Here is a 20633-nt window from a genome sequence, read left to right as displayed (position 1 = left end):
ACAAGTCATGCTTGCTACCACAAGACCAGCTCTCCTCTGGTCCTTCTCCTTGTCCCACTCTGTGCCCTTTCAAAAAGCAGAGGTAATGCAACAAGAGAGTGGAAGGAAGTCTAGTCCATCACTCTGATCCTCTATATTTTCTTCCATTCTGTTCCCAGCCCTGTGTCTTTTGAAAACAGCAGGAGGAAGAGGAGCAGCCACTGTGCGTTAAAGGGAGATGGGGGGAGATTGGTGCACAGCATATTCTGCGTGTTGCAGGTGAGATCAGCAGAGAAATCAGGATGGAGGCAGGGAGATGCACTCTGCAGGGATGGTTGGGTGGGGTGGATTGGGGTAGGTATCAGGTGATGGGAAGATAATGTGCGAATACTGGTGTGTGTCAAAGATGGCCCGGGTCCAGCTGGTCTCACTGTGCCCCAGGTTCCATCTGTAGGGCTGCCACCACTCCCTTGCAGGATAAATGTTTTTGCTTAGTGGCCTCAAAATATGTCCCCAAACCTCTTCAGTTGCATGTTGCCCCTTTAGCAGTACATGAGGAGGCAAACACAGTAAATTAACTCAGCACAGTCAGCCTTACAATGGAACAAGAATTTTAAAATCTAGTTTATTTAAGTAAATATAAAGAAGCAGTTTATGAAGAGGCAGTTTACAGGCATTAAAAGATGTACAATAGTAAGTATTCCAAAATGTCCTTTCATCCTGCCTAGTGTTTACCTTTTATCCTGCCTGGTGTTAGGCAGGAGGCTAAAAGATCTTAGTTGTTAGCTTGAAGTTCCGAAATTAAAGCTTGCCTCATGGCGATCTCTGCATGCTCTCTGGAGCTATGCAGCTGGGACTCAGCCAAGAGTCCCTCACAGCTAACAAAAAGGGAAGAAAGCTAAACTAAATCATCACCTCAAAAAGCAGGAACTCAGAACCACCACACCAGAGCAACAGCTCTTTGTATAAGAAAAGACTTTTTATAAGAAGAAAGTTGTTAAAAGACTCTGCCTTTTAACAAATCAGTTGTCTGAAATGTAAATATATATACATACAGTACTACCAACACCTTGATAGAGGTTCCTTTCAAGGAAGAATGAGATGTCTTATAATTTGATCCAGAAAAGTTAAGACAGGGTTAACAGACTACTGTGAAATATTTTGTTTTCCATCCTCTATGGCAGTAACAAAACAGAACTGTAATCTCCTGAACATGAACAAGTATACCCTTAATCCACATGTCCACCAATTAAAAATGACCCTCTTCAATGTTGACCAAAGCTTTGGTTGATTAATCTACTAATTAAAGCCTGCAGCACTACAAAACAAAACCCACACTCTTTTTTTTTAAATAGAAAGGCTTTTAGGCCAAAATTACACATGATTTTTAAAACCACTTTAATTATAATTTGGGAATATTTCCCCACTTTAGTTAAAGTGCATTACCACCAGTCACAAGTTATGATTTGCTTGGCTTAAATGTTGCCACACAGTTTCCAGCTAGCGTGGGAGAAGAATTTCCCCACTTAACTACTCCAGTTTGTACATTGGTCCTTGATGCCTTGTAACTAGACTTGGATGCAATTTCATAAAATGTGCGTTACCTCACTTTTCGGCACTACCTGTTTACCTGCCACTCTCTCCTTTTACCAACTTCACCTTTACAGTGTCTTATTTATTAATATTCATTATTTATTTATTGCATTTCTAGACCGCCCCATCCAAAGGCTCTGGCACAACAAATTTTAAAAAACATTAAAACAAACACCATTCAAAAACACACTGCTTAAAACAATATAAAAACAAGTTTAAAACAATTCAGAGCTATTTAAAAACCAATTGAAATGCTTTAAAACAATTTAAAAACCTTTAAAGGCCAAGCCAACCAAGTAAGTTTTTAGGGCTCTCTTAAAGGCCAACAATGAGCCTAAATTACAGATATCTGCTGGGAGTGCATTCCATAGGCCAGGAGCAGCTACAGAGAAGGCCTGGCTCCAAGTCGCCACCAGAGGTATCGGTGCTAACTGGAGATGGACCTCTCCAGATGACCTCAACATGTGATGGGGATCATACAGAAAGCGCTCTCTAAGATAGCCCAGACCCAAGCCTTGTGAGCTTTTTAAAAATGTACATACTGAAGTGCTGGAGTAGTCTCTTAAACCAGTAGTGGACAGACTTCATGCATGTGGGGCCTACTTTGACAGAGGCTCTGGGGCTTGGGCATACACTTAGAATGAAGGGCAGCTATTTTTAAATAATCGAGAGTCAGAAACCTTTGCAGATAAATCACCCAAAGATTTAGTAGTAGATCCCAATCTAGCTCCTGTCCCTCTCCGTTCTAAACAACAAAACATAAAACGTTTAAAGGGCATGAGAACTGACAACTAATACGTAGGTTTTCTGTTACATGGTCATGGATATGGAAGAAAAAGATTCCCAGGAAACTGACATAGCAGGTAATTGTGTGAACCAGCCCTGTATGTACGTGTGTGGTGTGTGTGTGTGTGTGTAAATATATAGATATAGAAATATAGATAATATAGAAATATAGATACCGCCCAGAGACAAAAGTTTGGGTGGTATATAAATGTGATTGATAAATAAATAAAGCAAGCAAGCAAGCAAGCAAGCAGGTGAGACCTGTTGTTGACCAGGCAAACTCATTTTACATAGATTATACTTATAGGAAGATACAAGAATCTTCAATCAATATTTTCTACCTCTCTGGTGATAATCATTTATTTGGAGTTGGCATTGTTTGGATCTGAGAAATATCTTCTGCTTCTTTAGGACATGATGTCCTTTTTGAATTATTGATCTGATTACTAAAAATCTGCTGAGAACTGTAACAGTTAAAATATGATTATTATATTCAGAATTTCTTATTTTAAAAGTAACAAAAATATTATTTAAACCTTTCACCCAGCATATTCCATGTTAAAAAGCAGAGCATTCAGATAATTTCAGTTGCTGGATTGTTTATGCAAAATGTGGTACCTGTAGGTAACGTGGAAGTATGATATTCAGAATTTCTTCTTTAATTTTTTAAAAAATCTCCATCAAACATATTCCAGTGTAAAAAGTAGTGCATTAAACTAATTTCAGGGGCAGGATTGTGTATGCAAAATTTGGTGTCTGTAGGTCATCGGGAACTTAATTGCAAAAACCAACCAATTCTTCAAAATATATAATAGATACAATATAAAGCAGAGCCAGTACCAGGGGTATGTAGCAACTGCCTTCGACTTCCAGTTCGAGAATCAGGATTTCCTTCCTCAGCTGCATCTTTTCTTCTCCCCTCGTTCCTGTGAATAGTGACACTTATATACAGGGATGGGAAATTAAAATATAAAAATAAAATATATAAAAGAGACCTTCTCCAAATATACACACTTCTCTTGAAAAAAAAAGGGGGGCTAGAAGACTAAGAAAGAGCACTTATTCACAGGCAAGACAACAAATGGAGGAAGCTTGAAATGCAATTGTAAGCTCACCTTCCTGCACTGTCATCCATTAATTACAAGACCTGATAGAAGTATATTTATTTCTGTTTTTCATACACACACATCAACAGCAGGAGACTGAAGAATGCTCTAAGTGGCATGTGTGAACATGGCCCTACTAATTTCAAAAAAACTCCCAAGTTTGTACGTGCAGAATTGTGTTGTATCGCAGGAACAACCCTACTGATTGCATAGGGTGGGGGCGTAATGAGGCTGGAGTGGGCCCAGAGACAAAATTTTAAAATGGGCCCCTCGCTGATACACACACACACACACACACTTCACAATATATAGTCATGTGACTTGCCTCTGGGGGGGGGCCTTGAGGCGTGGGGGCCCCCAGGCAGCCGCCTCCCCTTGCCTAATAGTAGTTACGCCCCTGGGTGGGGGGTTAATGTTTAGGACTCCTGACACCAGCAGAAATCTCACAGTGGAACATTGGTGTTGGGGACCCACCAGGGCTGCTGCACAACTTGAAAGAGCCAACATTCTACTGAACAGAATGTTGGCCTCTGTATATAGTGGATGGTTGGAGCTTGTTTTTAAAAATATCTAATCTGTGTAAAGCTATTCTTAAGACTGTGTTGTGTGCTTAAATTTATCTTTGCAACATTCTTAATCATTGTTTTTGTATCATTGTAGTTGGACCTAAGAGAAGAAGCAGGCCTGTCAATTCTTTATTCCTTCTCACCCAACCTATAGTTGTTCTCTTGATTATATCCACTTCCATCTTTCATCTTCCAGTTTTCTGTGAATGAGAATACAGTGATAAAGGATTCATTTCTAAAGTGTTGCAGAGTTCAAGACTGCTTGTAAACTACTTCATGTGATCTGGAAGTCCTATTTTACAATGCCAGATGCAGATGAGTGGAAGTCTTGTGGAAAACCTGATAGGTGAATTTACTAGCTACTGAATATAGATGTAGTCTATATCAAATCCAAACCCAGCACAGCATCCCTCCAGTGGCTGTTGCTGGTATCTGCCTTATGTTTCTTTTTAGACTGTGAGTCCTTTGGGAACAGGGGGCCATCTTATTTATGTATTATTTATTTTTCTATGTAAACCACTTTGACAATTTTGACTGAAGAGTGGTATATAAATTTCAGTAGTAGTAGTAGTCTATGGGATTGAATCAAAAACTTCCAAGCATTCACCAGTGTGTAGACTACTACATACATTTCATCCACATGTAGCCCTCCTGAATTTCAGTCCACCTATTTTTGTGACAGATATAGCATGTGGGTAGGGAATATTCATAGATCAATGTACTTTTGCAGGACTCAAATAAACCAACACATTCTTATCCAAGGTGGTGGGTGGGTAATCTGTCTGTACTCCACTGTGTAAATGTTCATACTAGGCCACTGAAAATTCAGGTTACATTGTATGGCATGTACAGATGTCTGTGCACATGTACATGTTTTTGTGCGAATGATTATACATTCGCTCATTCTGAAAGTAAATACAAAGACTCCTATAAAATGTTCAGATCCTATATACAATGGCTCATGCGCTGAATGTGTGCACACATGCACAGATCAACAATCATATTTTTATTATTTTATTATTTTTACATTAATATCCCGCTCTTCCTCCAAGGAGCCCAGAGCGGTGCACTACATACTTGAGTTTCTCTTTCACAGTAATCCTGTGAAATAGGTTAGGCTGAGAGAGAAGTGACTGGCCCAGAGTCACCCAGCTAGTTTCATGGCTGAATGGGGATTTGAACTCAGGTCTCCCTGGTCCTAGTCCAGCACTCTAACCACTACACCACGCTGGCTCTCCATAAAATAGTCTGGCACCTGTCCTGCCCAGCCCTACCAGGAGATGCTGCCAGGGATTGATCCAGGGACCTTCTGCTTGCCAAGCAGATGCTCTAGACCAGTGGTTCCCAACCTGGGGGCCTCCAGATGTTGCCGTGTACACTGTGCATGGTCTGCACACTTGTTCAATGCAATGTGTCTCAGCTGAATAATGAACTTCCCTCTATTGCTTTGCAGTAGCATGGGGCACTTTTCCCACACAGGGAGGAAGTTCATGTTTCCCACTTAGAGCCCAAGATCCAGTTTATTTTAGGCTGCCATATTATCACCCAAGTTGAAGGTTGCACTGCCAATCACTTGTTGCCTGCTCTGCCCACATCACTTATGGCTCAAGTATTCCCCTCAGAGAAGCGCTGCTGATGGGTCAAGCACTATGAAAACTATCTCCAGAGCTTTAGATAGATACATGAAACTGCATTTATGTCAGTTTCATACATGCAGATCGTCTGCAGATGCTGGTGTTCCATACAGCCAGCAATGGAAAAACATACCTGAACAAATCCTGAAAGTTGCTTCACCTTACAGAACTCCAGGATGGAAGGTACTTCTAAATATCCCTCATCCCCTTGCAAGTTATCATGCGCAAAGCACCCACATCATGCACGGCTTTTCATTACATGTACACACAGCAACTGTCTACGTGTACAAAAATCACACACCTAATCCTCTCCAGATGAGGGTTTCATGTGAATGTATGAAGTGGACCTAGTCTTCAGGTTCCTGAACTCTTCCCCATCGTGTATAAAGCTGCAATCATAGACGTACACAAATATCCCATGGAACTCTATGGAACTCGAAACACCCCATTCGAGCAGGATGCGGGTCCCCTTCCCCCTCCTGAGTGAGCCGCCTGCCGGGGTGGGGGCGGGAAGAGACCGGAGGAGCGCGTCTCCCCCGAAGAGGAATCACTCCGGCTCCCAAACATCAGCTCCCCTCAGTCATCCCTCCGCCGCCACAGCGCCGCGGCCTCTTGTCAGTCACGGCCACCGCTCGGCCTGCCTCGACTAAGCGCGGCAGAAGCCAGCCCAGCCGCCGGCCAAGCGCGGAGACAACCTCCGCGCCTCCCTGCGCCTTCTCTTGAAGCTTCCAACGCGTGAGGCTAGATCCGGCTGGGCCACACCGCGGAGGGATCCCCGACCCGTGGGCGGAGGAGGGGAGCGGGGAGGGGGGGAGAGAAGGGAGGAGGCGCCGGCGCCGCGGCGGCCTGAGCCGCGGGGGGGCGGGGGAAAAGGGGCACCAACATGGCGGCTCCGTATTAACTTTTCCCCCCTTCGGCAGCCGCTGCCACCGCCCGCCGCCCCCTCGCCCCTTCAGCCGTCATGCCGGGCATGATGGAGAAAGGAGCCGAGCTCCTGGGGGGCGGCAAGAGTCGGGCTGCCTCCAACGGCACCAAGAACGGCGGTGGCGGCAGCAATGGCAGCCCCGGTTCCAACGGGCACTTTTCAGAGCAGGAGAGTGGTGGCGGCGGCGGCGGAGGCGGCGATGGCGGAGACGAGCACGGTGCGGGCTTCATCCTCCTCCTCCTCCTCTCCTCCCGGCTCCCCCCTTCCTGAGAGGGCCAAGTTGGGCCTAGCCGCCCCGCCACTGCGCACTGACTGGCTGGCTGGCGACGACTGCATGGAGCCAGTATATATGCGGCGGCGGGCGGGGGGGTGTATGTGTGAGTGTCCGCGCGCGCGCGCAAATGTGTGGAGAGGGAGGGAGGGAGGGCGCGCGCGCGCGGGCGCGTGTGACAGGCTGGAGTGTGAGGGAGGAAACGGAAAACTGTGGGGATGTGTGTGTGCGCGCGCGCCTCCCTCCGGCGCGCCTCCTTGCCTCGCTTGCGCGCGACGCGATTCTGTGCCTGCCCGTCTGTCTATCCATCCGTCCCGCGGGGAGTGGGTGTGCATTTTTCACAATGGACACACGTGTAATGCAACCGCAGCCCGGGCGCGGCATTGCATTGCCTCTTAGGTGTGTGTACAGCTGTGCACACTCGCCGCTGTAAGCCTTGCACATTGGAGTGCGCATCTGAAGATGCGGGGACTGCCGTGAAGCAGCGGTGCATGCAGGTCTCTCTACGTGCAGCTCTTTATTATGTCTCGTCTGTCTGTGCCTCGCTCTGTGTGAGAGGCACGCTGAGGCATACACCCACGCAGCCAACACAGTGCCGCACAATAAAGTGATGGGAATATTGCTGTAGGAGCGTGGGGAGTCTAGGCTTTTTATTTTATTTTTTGGTAGTTCCCTTTTAAAAATAATTTTTCACCTTTTGGAAATTATTCCCTACTTGGATTGGGAAGGGGAAGTAGGCTTTTCTTTTTCCGGTGTATGTGGGGCGTGAAGTGGGGCGGGGGGAGTCATCTCTCTTTCTCTCTTCTCACTTGTTCAGGGGTTTGAGGCTATAAGAATAGAAAGGCTCACCTGCAGTTCCTGCATTTTTGGTCTTGGACTGGATTGACTGTGGTTATGCTAGATCTCAATCTGCACAGTTATATTGTTTAAAGATCACACCTCCATCACTGAAGAAAGAGGCATCTTTTTGACCCGACCCACTCCACCCCAGACAGTCCCTCTAAGTGATGCATTTATTTTTCCTTCCATTGCAGATGTAGGAATGAGGGTCGGAGCAGACTATCAAGCTCGCATCCCCGATTTTGATCCTGGTAAATATATATGTTTCTGATTTATAGTTGTATATGTTGTTGCTCTTTTGCAAATGAGGGTTTATTGTGTGCGCTTAAAATGAGAAGGTGAATATGCTTGCGTTCAGTTGAATACCCTGTGTGACTTGCATTTGTGAAGGTTAAAGGTGTGGGGTTTTCTTCCCCTTTTTCCCCCCTTAAGGCTTTGTTTTGCTTATTTGTGGTCACTGAAGCTTTGCAGAGCCAGCTTTTTTGCTCTGTGTGGGCTGAAGGGGAAAGGCCTCAGATGTATAGAGAGCGGGGAGGAAAGACACTCCTACCTTGTAGTTAGGGAGGGGGCAGGTTGCAAATATTCTTTTAAAAAACCATTGACTTGTATCTATACTAAATTATAAGAAAGATCATGTTCTGGGGATATTGTCTGCCTTGGTAATTTGTATAGACATATGGATTTTTGAATGTACTAAAAGTGTGTGGGACATTGAAGATTATAATATTGTAGATAACGCTTCAGTTAACCATCTGGTGAGTGTTTCAGGCAGGCTTGTGCTCCTTGATACCGACTTAAGTTGCTATTGGTTTGCGTGTACATAACAAAGCACTTAATATTATCCAAATACCTCCTCATTTCTTGCTTTGGCCAGAATATCACTATCAACTTGCTCTTGCTCCCTGGATCTATACCTAGATCTGTCAGTTGGATCCTCCTGCCATAGTGATGCTCTTCTTTTACGGTTCACCTTATGTTGGAATTTCTTTCAGTCCTTGTTATGGTTTTCTTGTATTTGAAATATTGGACGGAAAACTTTTAAGGGAGCAGGGGATTTATACTTTTTTATAAATTATAACAATTCATTTTTCTCCTGTTTTATGTTTGTTGGGTTTGTTGATGAGGAATCTGTTTCTTTTTCACACAATTAAAATAAAGATAAAGACTGAGTCAGAACATTGGTCCATTTAGTTCAGTATTGTCTGCATTGATTGGCAGCTTCAGGCAGGAATTCTTTTCAGCCCTACCTGAGGATTGAACCTGGGACCTTTTGCATGTTAAGCAGATGCTCTGCCCCTGAGCTACAGCCCCATCCCAGTGCAGAAGATACACTGAAAGCATCTAGCTTGTGGAAATATTGTATGCTGAAATACATTCAGCATTAATTGATTTATAGATCAAGTGACAAAATACAAATTTAATAGCAGATAAGTTCACTGTATTAAACAAACATGGTGCTTGCATGTTGAGGCCATCATGAGTTCTGGAGGGATAACCATCTGAGTCGCTTGTAACAAAATAAACACTAACAGATTTAGTATACTTACATACATATTGTAGTCTAGAGTCCCCTTCACCACTATGAGTTGACTCTTGGTTTGTGGCTTGGCATGTGAAACTCATATAGTCTCTAAATTGTGGATTTCAAGCTTTGTATTCTCAGAGAATTCTTTCCATATTGGTTAGTTTGCTATGGAGCACCTATACATCTGCCCTAGAATCCCTGCCCATATTGCAGAGGATTCTTAGACATGTATTAAGACTGTGTTCAGTTTGTGCATGACACATAATGGCCAGATCTGTTAGGTCTAGCAGTTGCCCTATGTAAGCAGAGCACAACCTAGAATCCCTCCAGCATTTCCCCTGTGGCAGGGAAGATGGATAACTGCTGTGATGTCCTTTAGACAGGGTTCCCAAGTACATTATTTGAAAATCACTGGTCTTTGTCCTGCTCAACCCATATTTTCAAAGCTTTCCAAGATGTGATGAACCATGTCAACTTACTGAAAACTTTGGCTCATAGTATAATGTGTTAGAAATGATCTTATGACTTTACCCTGAAGTTGCCATGCCAGTATACAGAATACTTTTCTTTGATATTAGACTATTTGTAAACAGGTTGTTGGACAGCCTTCAGTGCTTAAATACAAATGAATACAAACAAAGCAAATATTTATGGATTGCTTTTCAACAAAAGTTCCCAAAGTGTTTACATAGGTATAAGCAAATAAATAAAAATATGAAACAATAACATATAAATCAACAAAACTGGCAAACGTTATGACTGTTGTTAGGGATGTGCAAATTGATTCAGGTACAAATCGATTTGTACCCGAATCTAGCTGATTTAGGTGATTTGGAGACAAAACAAATCACCCCTGTGGTCCATTGGCTAGATTCAGGTACAAATCGAATTGCACCTGATTCAATTTGAATCAATTTGAAATTTGGATCCCTTCTATTAATTCCCCCAGATTCCCAGCTTTCATTTAAAAAACAAAGCTAAGCGCTAGCCCTTGTAGAAATGGAGTTATGGAGCAAAATGTGTGGTCACTATTTTTCAAGTGTTTGGATTCTTTCCTGTATAATAACTTTCCCTCAATGAATCCCTATGAGGATTCATTACACACCTTCACTTCTTCTATTCTTTTTGACAGTGCCAACTGCCATGTGCCAACTAAACCCCACTCCTACCTGCAAGGCAGTGGGGTACTACTCAGTTTATGTTTTAGGATTATTTTCCAAGTGTTTCGGCTCTTAGGTGTCTAATAATCTTTCTTCATAATGAATCCCTATGAGGATTCATTACACACCAAAGAGTCTAAACACCTCAAATATTCCTAAAATATAAACTGAGTACCCAGTGGCTTGTGGGTTGCAGGGTAGTTGGAACATGGGATGCCACTAATTCCCCACCCCCACCTGCAAAGCAGTGGGGTCAAAATGAACAGAACAAATGAAGGTGTGTAATGAAGACACCAAAGAATCTAAACACTTAACAAATACCTTAAAAATAAACTGAGTACCCCAGTGTGTGTGTGTAGTTGACATATGGCAGTTGACAGTTGGCACTGTCCAATGATAGTCAAAATGAATAGAAGAAATGAAGATGTATAATTAATGCTCATAGGGATTCATTATGAGGAAAAGTTATTATACACCAAAGAATCTAAACATTTCAATATTCCTAAAAATTAAAATGAGTACCCCACTGCCTTGCAGGTGGGTGTGGGGTGTAATTGGCACATGGCAGTTGACAGTTGGCACTGTCTAGTGACAGTCAAAATTAAATGTCGTGCAATGAATCCTCATAGGGATTCATTATGAGGAACAGTTATTATACACCAAAGAATCCAAACACTTGAAAAATAGTGACTGCACATTTTTCTCCATACCTCCACTTCTACAAGGGCTAGAGCTTAGCTTTAAAAGCAAGCAAGCACGCAAGCAAGCTGGGGATCTGTGTTAGGGTTAGGATATGGCAACTTTGAATCCCCATTGTTCCTATGGCGGAAATGTTCCAAATAAGTAAAAACTAAAATTCATTAAAAATCAACCCCCACTGCCTTGAAATTTGGGTGTTAGATGGCACCCATGGGGACCTACCAACCACCCAAATGTGGTGGCCCTAGGACCTTTTTAAGTGGTCTGAATCTGAATTGAATCAAAGCAAGTACAAATAGAATCTGGGGTGATTTGGAGGGGTAGATTTGGATACAAAACAAATCAGGGGTGATTTGTTTGGAGCACAAATCGAATAAAAAACATCGATTTGTGCACATCCCTAATTGTTGTTACATACTTTAGTAGAGCTCTATAATGAACGTATTAAAAGGATTGCAGTATGGTGACTGAATCATAAGGATCCTTTGAGCTACAGTGGCACAGATATTGCTTTGTGACACTGTAGCCAAAACATTACTTTATGTTTTACAAGTAGGCGAAACCATTCCATTATCATTCAAAATATATTTAACCAAGATTTTTAACAGAGATGCATTCTGATGCAGTGCAATTGGCAATACTTTGGTGGCCTTCAGCATGCTGTATAGGGGGTATTGCTCTGCCAGATTTAGTCTTCTAAATAAGAATTATGGGGCATTGTGCCTAATTCCTGCTCTGGTCATGTGCACTCTTCTTGTTCTTCACCATTGGCCTGGGATTATTGCCTCCTAGGCCAGTGGCAAATAGAGACAACAGTTTGTCCCTTGTGTGCAGATTAGAGCATGAGGGATAATCCCCTGGTGTTGTATCTTGCCTTAGAGCTTCTGGGTCCAAGAAGTCAGTCTGATAGGTCCCTTTGTGCTCCCTTCCCCCTCTACTTGCAGCAGAGCAAAGTAGAATGACTAACTCCCTGATGGCAGTGCCATTTTCCTGAGACCCTAGGAGGAAAATTTAACCTTTTTCTTAATTAATCCTAACATCTATATTTACCTGAGATAAGAAATGGCTGGGTAGTCACTGCCCTTGCTAATCTCACAGAAGCATTTAATTTCTGAAACATGTAAATAGTCTACTGCATAGGACAAGCACAAGGTTGGGATTGTGGAAACTTCCTGTGAGTGTATTTGCATTCTGTTTTGTATGTCAGGAGTCATATTTTTCAGCCTCCATTCTTTCAATTTCTCCTTATTTATTTTATTTATCATATTTTTACACAGCCCAAAACTTACGTCTCTGGGCAGTTTACAACAAGATTAAAAGTAAAACATTAATTAAAAATAAAAACAAAAAAATTTAAAAGCAAGAAATTTAAAACACAATTTAAAATTTTAAAACAATATTCTAAAAACAACATTAAAACAATCAAAACAATATCAGTTAAAAGTCTGGGTGAAGAAATGCATCTTTAGAGACTTTTAAAAAGATGTCAGAGATGGGGAGGCTCTTATTTCACTAGGGAGCGCATTCCAAAGCCTCAGGGCAGCAACGGAGAAGGCCCGTCCCTGAGTAGCCACCAGACAAGCCGGAGGCAAATGCAGACGGACCTCTCCTGATGATCTCAATGAGTGGTGAGGTTCATAATGAAGAAGACATTCTCTTAAAAGCCCAGGGCCCAAGCTGTTTAGGGCTTTATAGGTTATGACCAACACCTTGTATTTTGCCCAGAAACATATTGGCAGCCAGTGTCACTCCTTCAATACGGGAGTAATATGGTCTCTCCTAGATGACCCAGAGACCAGCCTGGCTGCCACATTCTGGACCAACTGTAGTTTCCGGACTATGTACAAGGGCAGCCCCACGTAGAGCGCATTGCAGTAATCCAGTCTGGAGGTTACCAGCAGATGTACCACTGTTTTGAGGTCATCTAACTCAAGAAACGGACGTAGCTGGCGTATCAGCTGAAGCTGATAGAAGGCACTTCTGGCCACCGTATCAACCTGGGACACCACGGAGAGACTTGGATCCAGAAGCACCCCTAGACTGCGTACCTGTTCCTTCTGTGGAGGTGTGACCCCATCCAGAAGAGGCAGATCAAAATTGTCTCTTGAGTTCCGACCCTGCACAATAAGTACCTCCGTCTTATCTGGATTGAGTCTCAGTTTGTTATCCCTCATCCAGCCTATTACTGACTCCAGGCAGACATTTAGGGAGGTTATGCCCTCTCCCGATGATGCTGACATGGAGAAATAGATTTGGGTGTCATCAGCATACTGATAGCACCCTGCATCAAATCTCCTGATGATCTCTCCCAGCGGTTTCATGTAGATGTTAAACACCGGAGACCATACGGAGCCCTGAGGGACACCATACAAAAGTTCAGATTTTGAAGAACAGCAGTCTCCAAGGGACACCATCTGGAACCTGCCTGAGAGGTGTTGAGCCAGTGGGATCTTCCTTTACAGCTGAGTACTGTTCTTTCTCCTGGTGTTCTGATTTACTCATTGAGGGATCAGACCTTACAAACATTTCAGTTCCCTGTGGACGCATTCAGTGGTGCAACTAGAGGAGGGACAATCCATGTTCATATGTAATTGAACAGATAGATGAATCATGTCAAAGTTGAAGGGTACAGGTTGAAGCATCATTTCATAATTTGCCTGTATTGGAGCCTTCATGCTATGGAATTCCTTGAGAGGCAAATGATCAGTAATCTGAGAGAACTGGTTTTGTATAAGTTAATAGCAGGAGATGGATGGCATCCTAAAAGCTATTCCTTCTTTCCTTCCCAATAGTTCAATATTTTCATCTTTGACCAAAGATTTCATCCTTGACCAGGGTCATGATGGGTTTTTTAATCATTTAATAGCTGAAAGACTACAGTTCTGAGTCCTTCATTCTTGTGCATTTAAGAATGGGCAATTTATAACACATAAGCTGCCTTCTAAAGCAAATCTGCTGCCCAAAATTTTGTTTACAAAAATTCCATGTTTTAAATACATCAACACCTACAAAACAACTTTTAAAGCTCTATTTCAAGAACATGTATGGACTTTTAAAATATTTAACTTCAAGATAATTTTATAAATAAGGGGTTACTTTCCAAACTTTATGAATTAATGAACAAGAAAATTTGAAAGAAGAATACCTCTTTCATGCCTATTGGGCACAAGACATTGACAAGGAAATTAGTAAAGATCAGTGGGATTTAATATGGTCTCACTCAGGGACTTTAAACTCTACTTCTCCCAATAGAAAAGAGCTTACTTTTAAGATAATCACCAGATGGCATGTATCCCAACATTATTGAATCATATCCAGCCAAATTACCCATCAGCATGCTGGAGAGACAGTTGAAAGAGAGGAAGATACTTTCATTTATGGTGGGACTGCCTAAGATAAAATTAATTTGGGAGCATATATGACAATGGATGGCTTTACACAACTGCTAAAAGCCGAAAGGTTCAGCAGCAAGTCCAACTTCCAGTGGTGGGGTGATATGTTGACATTGGTTGTGTCATGTGAACATGCAAAAGTCTGCATATTCCACCCAACTTTCAGTTCCAGAACCAACATCAAATCTTGGTTACTGGTGTTGGTTTCAAATCTGAAGGTTGGGCAGAATATGCCAAAATTGGTCATGTCATGAGAACCTATCCACTTCAGTATATACCTCTCCTTCTGAAAATTGTGCTTGCCGCCAAACTCTGGGAACTGGCCATTCGTTTTTAGTGTGTCTTGTGAAGCCATCCAATATATAGAGACCATTCTGTTAGATACATTGTTTTTCTGCTTAGAGAAACACATGGTTGTGGCCCATTACTATGTCATAATGAATTGATTGCAAATCCTTTGTTGATGGTCAGGTTTGAAAAAGCTAAGGGTTGCAGAGGGGAACACACACACACACACACACACACACACCAGCAGTCAAGAACTGGTTTGATAAAATTTGGGACATCTTAGTTATGGATAAAATCTTTTCACCAATCAAAATACATATTAATCCTCATCTTAAAGATAATTTCCTGCTACATTGGATACCTTTTCTCAATTATATAGATAAATCTAAAATAACACAGTCCAGATCAGAATGATTAAGATAAGTGTTCATTTATTAAAAACATATGTAACAAGTGAAATATACATAGATGATGACATTTATAACTTGACCAATTTGACAATGATAATTGTTCTCACATTGATATTATCTGTACTCTGAAATTTTTTAAAATAGAAAGTATTTTTAGAAGAATAGGCCATCTAAATCAGAGATTCTTAATGTTGGGTCCCCATATGTTATTGGACTTCACCTCCCATAATCCCCAACCAAAGGACACTGGAGCTGGGGATTATGGGAGTTGAAGTCCAATAACACCTGAGGATCCAGTGTTGTGAATACCTGATCTAAATGATGCTGTGCATCATTTAAGGAGGCATGGAACCATCTATGAAAGGATTGCTACTAGTATTTGGAGCCAGTGTCTTGCTTGATCATAAGAGCTGCTTTGTGGATCAGACCAAAGATCTATCAAATTTGGTCATTTCCAGTGGTGACCACCAGATACTAAATTTTAATTATTTATTCATATAGTTGCACCACACCTTTCAGTATAAAACTACAACCAAGAAAGCTTGCAAAAAAAATCAAAATCAAAACATAAAATCAAAACAACTTCGCTTGAAACATCAGCAGATTAAAACAGGCAACATGTTTTAAAAGTTTTGCTGAGACAGAATGACTTTAATTGCCTTTGATTATACCTCACTTTTCAGCCAAGATTAACTCCCAAAGTGGGCTACAATTAAAAGATACAATGCAATTAGGGATGCATAGGTGGGTGCGTTGCAGTCTATTATGGCAGGTGGTGATACAGTCCAGGTTTTTCCTTCTGGAGGAAGGTGGCAAAAGGAACTGTCGATGGAGTGGCTGATAGTAAGCTGGCCCACAGAAGCAGCCTTTCGGTTGATCTGCGGAGTCTTCTGGCATTGTAGTCTTGATTTCTGTTAGCCTTGTGTTAGGCATGTATTACAACACAAAAGTGATGCAGTCCATACATACCCAGAGTTCTAACAACTGAAAAGACATTGCCATGCTTATTTTTAAAAACGTTTTAGACTAGGAGATAAATAAAGGTCTGTACTATCTATTTCCTTTATCTGAGCTGGTCCAAAGTGACCTCCTATTGTTCTGATATTTTCTGGGTAGGCCAAATTAAAATTGCTAAAAATAAACAGTTGCAGGCTGAAGGTAATGAAGAAACAGCTTTTTCTTGGGTAATTTCCTTGAAAGCAATCTTTGATAGGTTGACTGTTAATAAATATTGGGAAGTCCCTAGCTAATCTGATAGGTCTGGTATGCAATGCCTATTGATGTAAATTGCAAACAGAGCATTCTGCTTTGGGCACCAGTCAAAACATTTTTGCCAATGTTTTGTTACTCATCAATAATGCCCAATTACAAGATTTTGTGGACAACCTCTTTTACTGCTTTTTATAGCCTGGGTAAGATCAGCTTCTTGAATAACTGTTTCAAGGGCTTTCTTGATGAAATGCTTAATGAGATGTGTACTTTTCTGTATTTCTGTAAATAGCTCCAGGTAGTCCTCCAGCATTCATAAGTTAAGATTGTGTGAACTTCTGCATCTCCTTTGTCCATACTACTTTTTATATGAATGTCCTGTTTTTATCATTGTTGAAGGGAGCAGTCCTATCATACTTGTCAGCTTCTGTCTTCTGTTGTCAGCTTGTCAGCTTCTGTTTTGTATGCATGCTCCCTTCCCTTTGTCTTCCTGTGGCAATGTGACTGGGACCTCATTCACCCCCAAAATAAGTTGATATTTTTGCTACATTTCTTCAAATTATTAGCTTGTGCTTGGTCCTCTAGTTAATGCATCTGCCTTCTTACATGTGAATATTCATCTTCTGTGCTTGTTTTCTAGTCCGGCCCACTCTTGTTTTTGAGTGACCCTTGGGGTTAAAATGCCACTGAAATCTGTAAAATTCTATTTCAGCATGAGCTTTATCATCAGATCAATTTCCTTAAGGGTTTGAGCAATCTTTTCAGTGCACTCTCTGGATATATTATATGGGATAAGCTGATGTTGGATCCCAGGCATATTGACTAAATATAGAAGGTATTAATCACTTCTCCTTATTAGTGGGTATTTTTAAGGAAAGCCTTCAGTAGTGAAAAGTTATAGAAAACATATCATGGCTTGGACTAGCCCCATAATATCTTTCATCCCCAAGGATATATCTTCTAGATATCAGATGGAATAGTCTATATTCACTTGCATACTGTTTTATCAGGGAACATATGAAAAGTCAGGCTTGTTCTTGTACAAGCTCCCTTTTGACCCACAAGTGCCAAATGACACTTGAGGGGCAGCTTTGGGTCAGAAGGGAGCTTGTAAAAGATCCTGGTACAAGACATTCTACATTTCTTGCAAATCCTATTCACAATGAATATGTTGCCTCATTGGTGGAGTGTGGGGTTGATGAAAATTGCACAAACTGCATTTACATCCTGGGGAGTGGGGTGGGGTCCCCTTTGGTTGTATCTACTTCTGTATAAAAATAAAGGTGGTTTGGCTTTCAAAGGAAAAACTACCTGCCTGTGGTTCCCAATCTTACTTTTCCCACTTATGCTTCTTTCCCCCTCATTGTTTGCACTATAAACAAGTGGTATAAGCAGGAATCTCTTATTTATATAGAAACACCATAGTGACCACTGTGTGGATAGATGAGATATCTAATAGTATCCCAGATTCAAATATTTTTTTTTTGTTACAGCATGATTGTTGTTGTTAATTACATTTGCAGGTCAATTACATTAACCAGCACTTTCAGTCATAGATAAGGAGTGACTTAGACATGCCGAGAACAAACTAAATATTTCACCAATTCCAACATTTGTGCATTTAATGTTCTTGTCCTTTTCAGTACACAGTTACTTTGCCTTCTAGACATTATTATCCCCAAGGATTCTCTTTCCTGACACTTTACAAGAACTGACTGCATCTTCTGGTTAAGAGGCCTGGCACATAGGATTATTTTAGCTGTAACAAGGTTGCTTACCTATGAGAAGTAAAACTACTATTCTCACATTTTTGTACTTTAACTGTCAAGCAGAACATGAATCTGGGCCTGTCTATTTAAGTCAAAGTTTAGCTCATGTTCCACTGTCTCTCAGTTCTGATAGTTCTGTTCTTACATGACATAAAGAATACAACAATTTTAACTAATTTCATACTATCAACAAATTCGAGATCATAAGAACATAAGAACAGCCCTGATAGATCAGGCCCAGGGCCCATCTAGTCCAGCATCCTGTTTCACACAGTGGCTCACCAGATGCTGCTGGAAGCCACAGGCAGGAGTTGAGGGCATGCCCTCTCTCCTGCTGTTACACCCCAGCAACTGGTTACAAGGGCAAAGTGAAAGGTTGCCAGATTTCTAGACAAGGCTATCCCACTGGATTGTGGAACTCATTTACATTGCCTACAAATATCAAAAGGTAAGACCATTTGGGCTCATGCTACTTCATACCAGGGCTTACACTACTTTTGCTGCCCATATGGCTGGTATTAAGCTCAGAGACATCTGCACTGCAGCAACTTGGTCCTCTGAGCATACCTTTGTTGAAGCACTACATATTAGACCTTTGTTCTGCAGCTCAGGCCAATTTTGAGAGGGGTGTGCTGAAAAGGAGTGGGGTATGCTGAAAAGGGTCTTACCTTAGCATACTACACCCATCTCCAGAATGACAGCTCGTTAGTCACTCACCCTTATGAGTGCAATGGATCTCAGTCCAGATAAACAGGTTGCTCACCTGTAGCTATTTATCTGGAAGTGATCCATTGAAGTCGTAAGACCTTCCCGCCGGCCCCGATGCAGTATGCAAAGTGACAAAATGTATGTTTATAGAACATGGAGTGCTACTTACCTTGTTGAACTGTGGACTGATTCCATATGATGGTTGAATCCAAATGTTGGTCCTTCAGGAACTGAGGAGAAAATGCTAGCTCACCCAGACTGAGGAAGTGCACCACATGCAGGGGGTGGGGCTAAGCGCTTTGAGGAGCTAGTCAATTCTGCCTGAATGGTCTCGCACAGGCACAGAACCCACTCTTATGACTGCAATGAATCACTTCCAGATCAATAGTTATAGGTGAGCAACCTGTTTTTCTGTTCCTATACTGCCTTTCATAAAACCCATCCCAAAGCAGTTTACAAAAAATGAAATTAATAAAACTCCATAAAAACCACACAAACCACTTTTTAATGCCAACTTTTCAACCCCCACCCCATATCTGTCTTTACCTAATCCTCAGACTAGTGCTGCAGGATAATTGGTTGCTGTATTGGGTCTGTACTGTCTTCGTTCTTGAGAGTTCACAGGTAGACACCAGCTGTCCCTTCATTGCAAATTAACTTTTTAATCTTTGGAAACAAACCTCATCACACTGCATTATCTTATTTTAATATGCTTAAACTTGTTTTCACAATAATGGTTACAAAACAAAACTAAAACTATTGGTTGCAGGACCAACTCTGAGAATGGATGTATGATTTTACAAGGTGCCTTTTAAAAAAAGTGGATTATATGTTGTCCACTTTTTATACTTCACTATTGGTGTCTCTCCCCCCCCATTTCATTTCATTTAAAATGTTTCTGCTTCTCCAGCACAGTGCTGCTTGTGGGGCTCACATGAATAATTTTTCACAATAAAACAACAAAAATGAAAGCAAACAGGCAACAGAGCAGTTATGTACAGATACTGTGTTTATTGTTTGTGGAAGTGTTCTCTGAAACATTGAACAACATAACTTTTTTTTCTTCCAGGAGCTACAAAATACACTGATAAAGACAATGGAGGGATGCTTGTGTGGTCTCCATATCACAGTATTCCAGATGCCAAGTGTAAGTTTTGTATAATGCATGAAACAATAATCTAGCATTTGCCCTGTATAAAGACTGCTTCACATTAAACACTTCCTTGTAGGAATAAATTTGAAACTCATACAGCTGATGCATGAAGAGCTAAAAATCTAACACAAAATATAAGTGTACATAAAATGGAAAGCTATAGCCAGTAACAAACTAACCTCTACGATTAGATTGCACATTACAATCTATGGGCTGGTGCACATGATCATACTGATTCCAGGTAGTCATTAAATCCTAGATCCTTGCGGCATGTGTGCTCCTGCAGAACATGTCAGAATCCAGACATTTTCACCAATCCCAGATCTATACTGCTAAACCCCATTATTTAACCAGGATTGACAGGCCGAGTTCAAATCTAAGATTGAAAATCCTAGTTAAATGCCTGGTTGGCACAATGCCACCCAGGGATCGACAGAAACTTCTAGGTTCTCATGACATGCTTTCTGGGAATGTGCACACCACAAGGATTGGGAATTTAATGCCTATCCATATGCATGTGAATCAGCCTCATATATGGGCTTCATATTTATTTTTACGTGGAACTGACTAATATGTTTTCTGTTTAAGGATGCTGAGCCATCTGTATTTAATGCTTTCCC

General features: G+C 41.6%; 1 protein-coding gene and 1 long non-coding RNA gene across 5 annotated transcripts in view; one reads left to right on the top strand and one right to left on the bottom strand.

Annotated features, from left to right (window-relative positions):
• Positions 1-584: 584 nt before the first annotated feature.
• Positions 585-6543, bottom strand: LOC128351149 (uncharacterized). The gene is made up of 2 exons (XR_008319610.1): positions 5966-6543; positions 585-4230 (listed from the first exon to the last, which is right to left on the bottom strand). It is a non-coding gene; the product is annotated as an uncharacterized LOC128351149 (long non-coding RNA).
• An 82-nt stretch (positions 6544-6625) lies between these two features.
• The window catches only part of RCOR3 (REST corepressor 3), a 47408-nt gene continuing 33400 nt past the window's right edge, over positions 6626-20633 (top strand). For 2 of the 4 annotated variants that reach the window (XM_053310353.1, XM_053310326.1), the window contains exons 1-3: positions 6626-6806; positions 7895-7951; positions 19930-20007. In XM_053310353.1, coding sequence (XP_053166328.1) covers positions 6626-6806; positions 7895-7951; positions 19930-20007 — 316 coding nt within the window. Of the gene's footprint in view, positions 6807-6944; positions 6967-7057; positions 7358-7894; positions 7952-19929; positions 20008-20633 lie in introns of those variants that run through there. The other 2 variants (XM_053310336.1, XM_053310345.1) reach the window with 2 other exon arrangements.

The sequence above is a fragment of the Hemicordylus capensis genome, chromosome 1 (genome assembly GCF_027244095.1).
Source record: "Hemicordylus capensis ecotype Gifberg chromosome 1, rHemCap1.1.pri, whole genome shotgun sequence".
Classification (NCBI taxonomy): domain Eukaryota; kingdom Metazoa; phylum Chordata; class Lepidosauria; order Squamata; family Cordylidae; genus Hemicordylus; species Hemicordylus capensis.
This window is presented reverse-complemented; position numbering and strand designations above follow the sequence as displayed.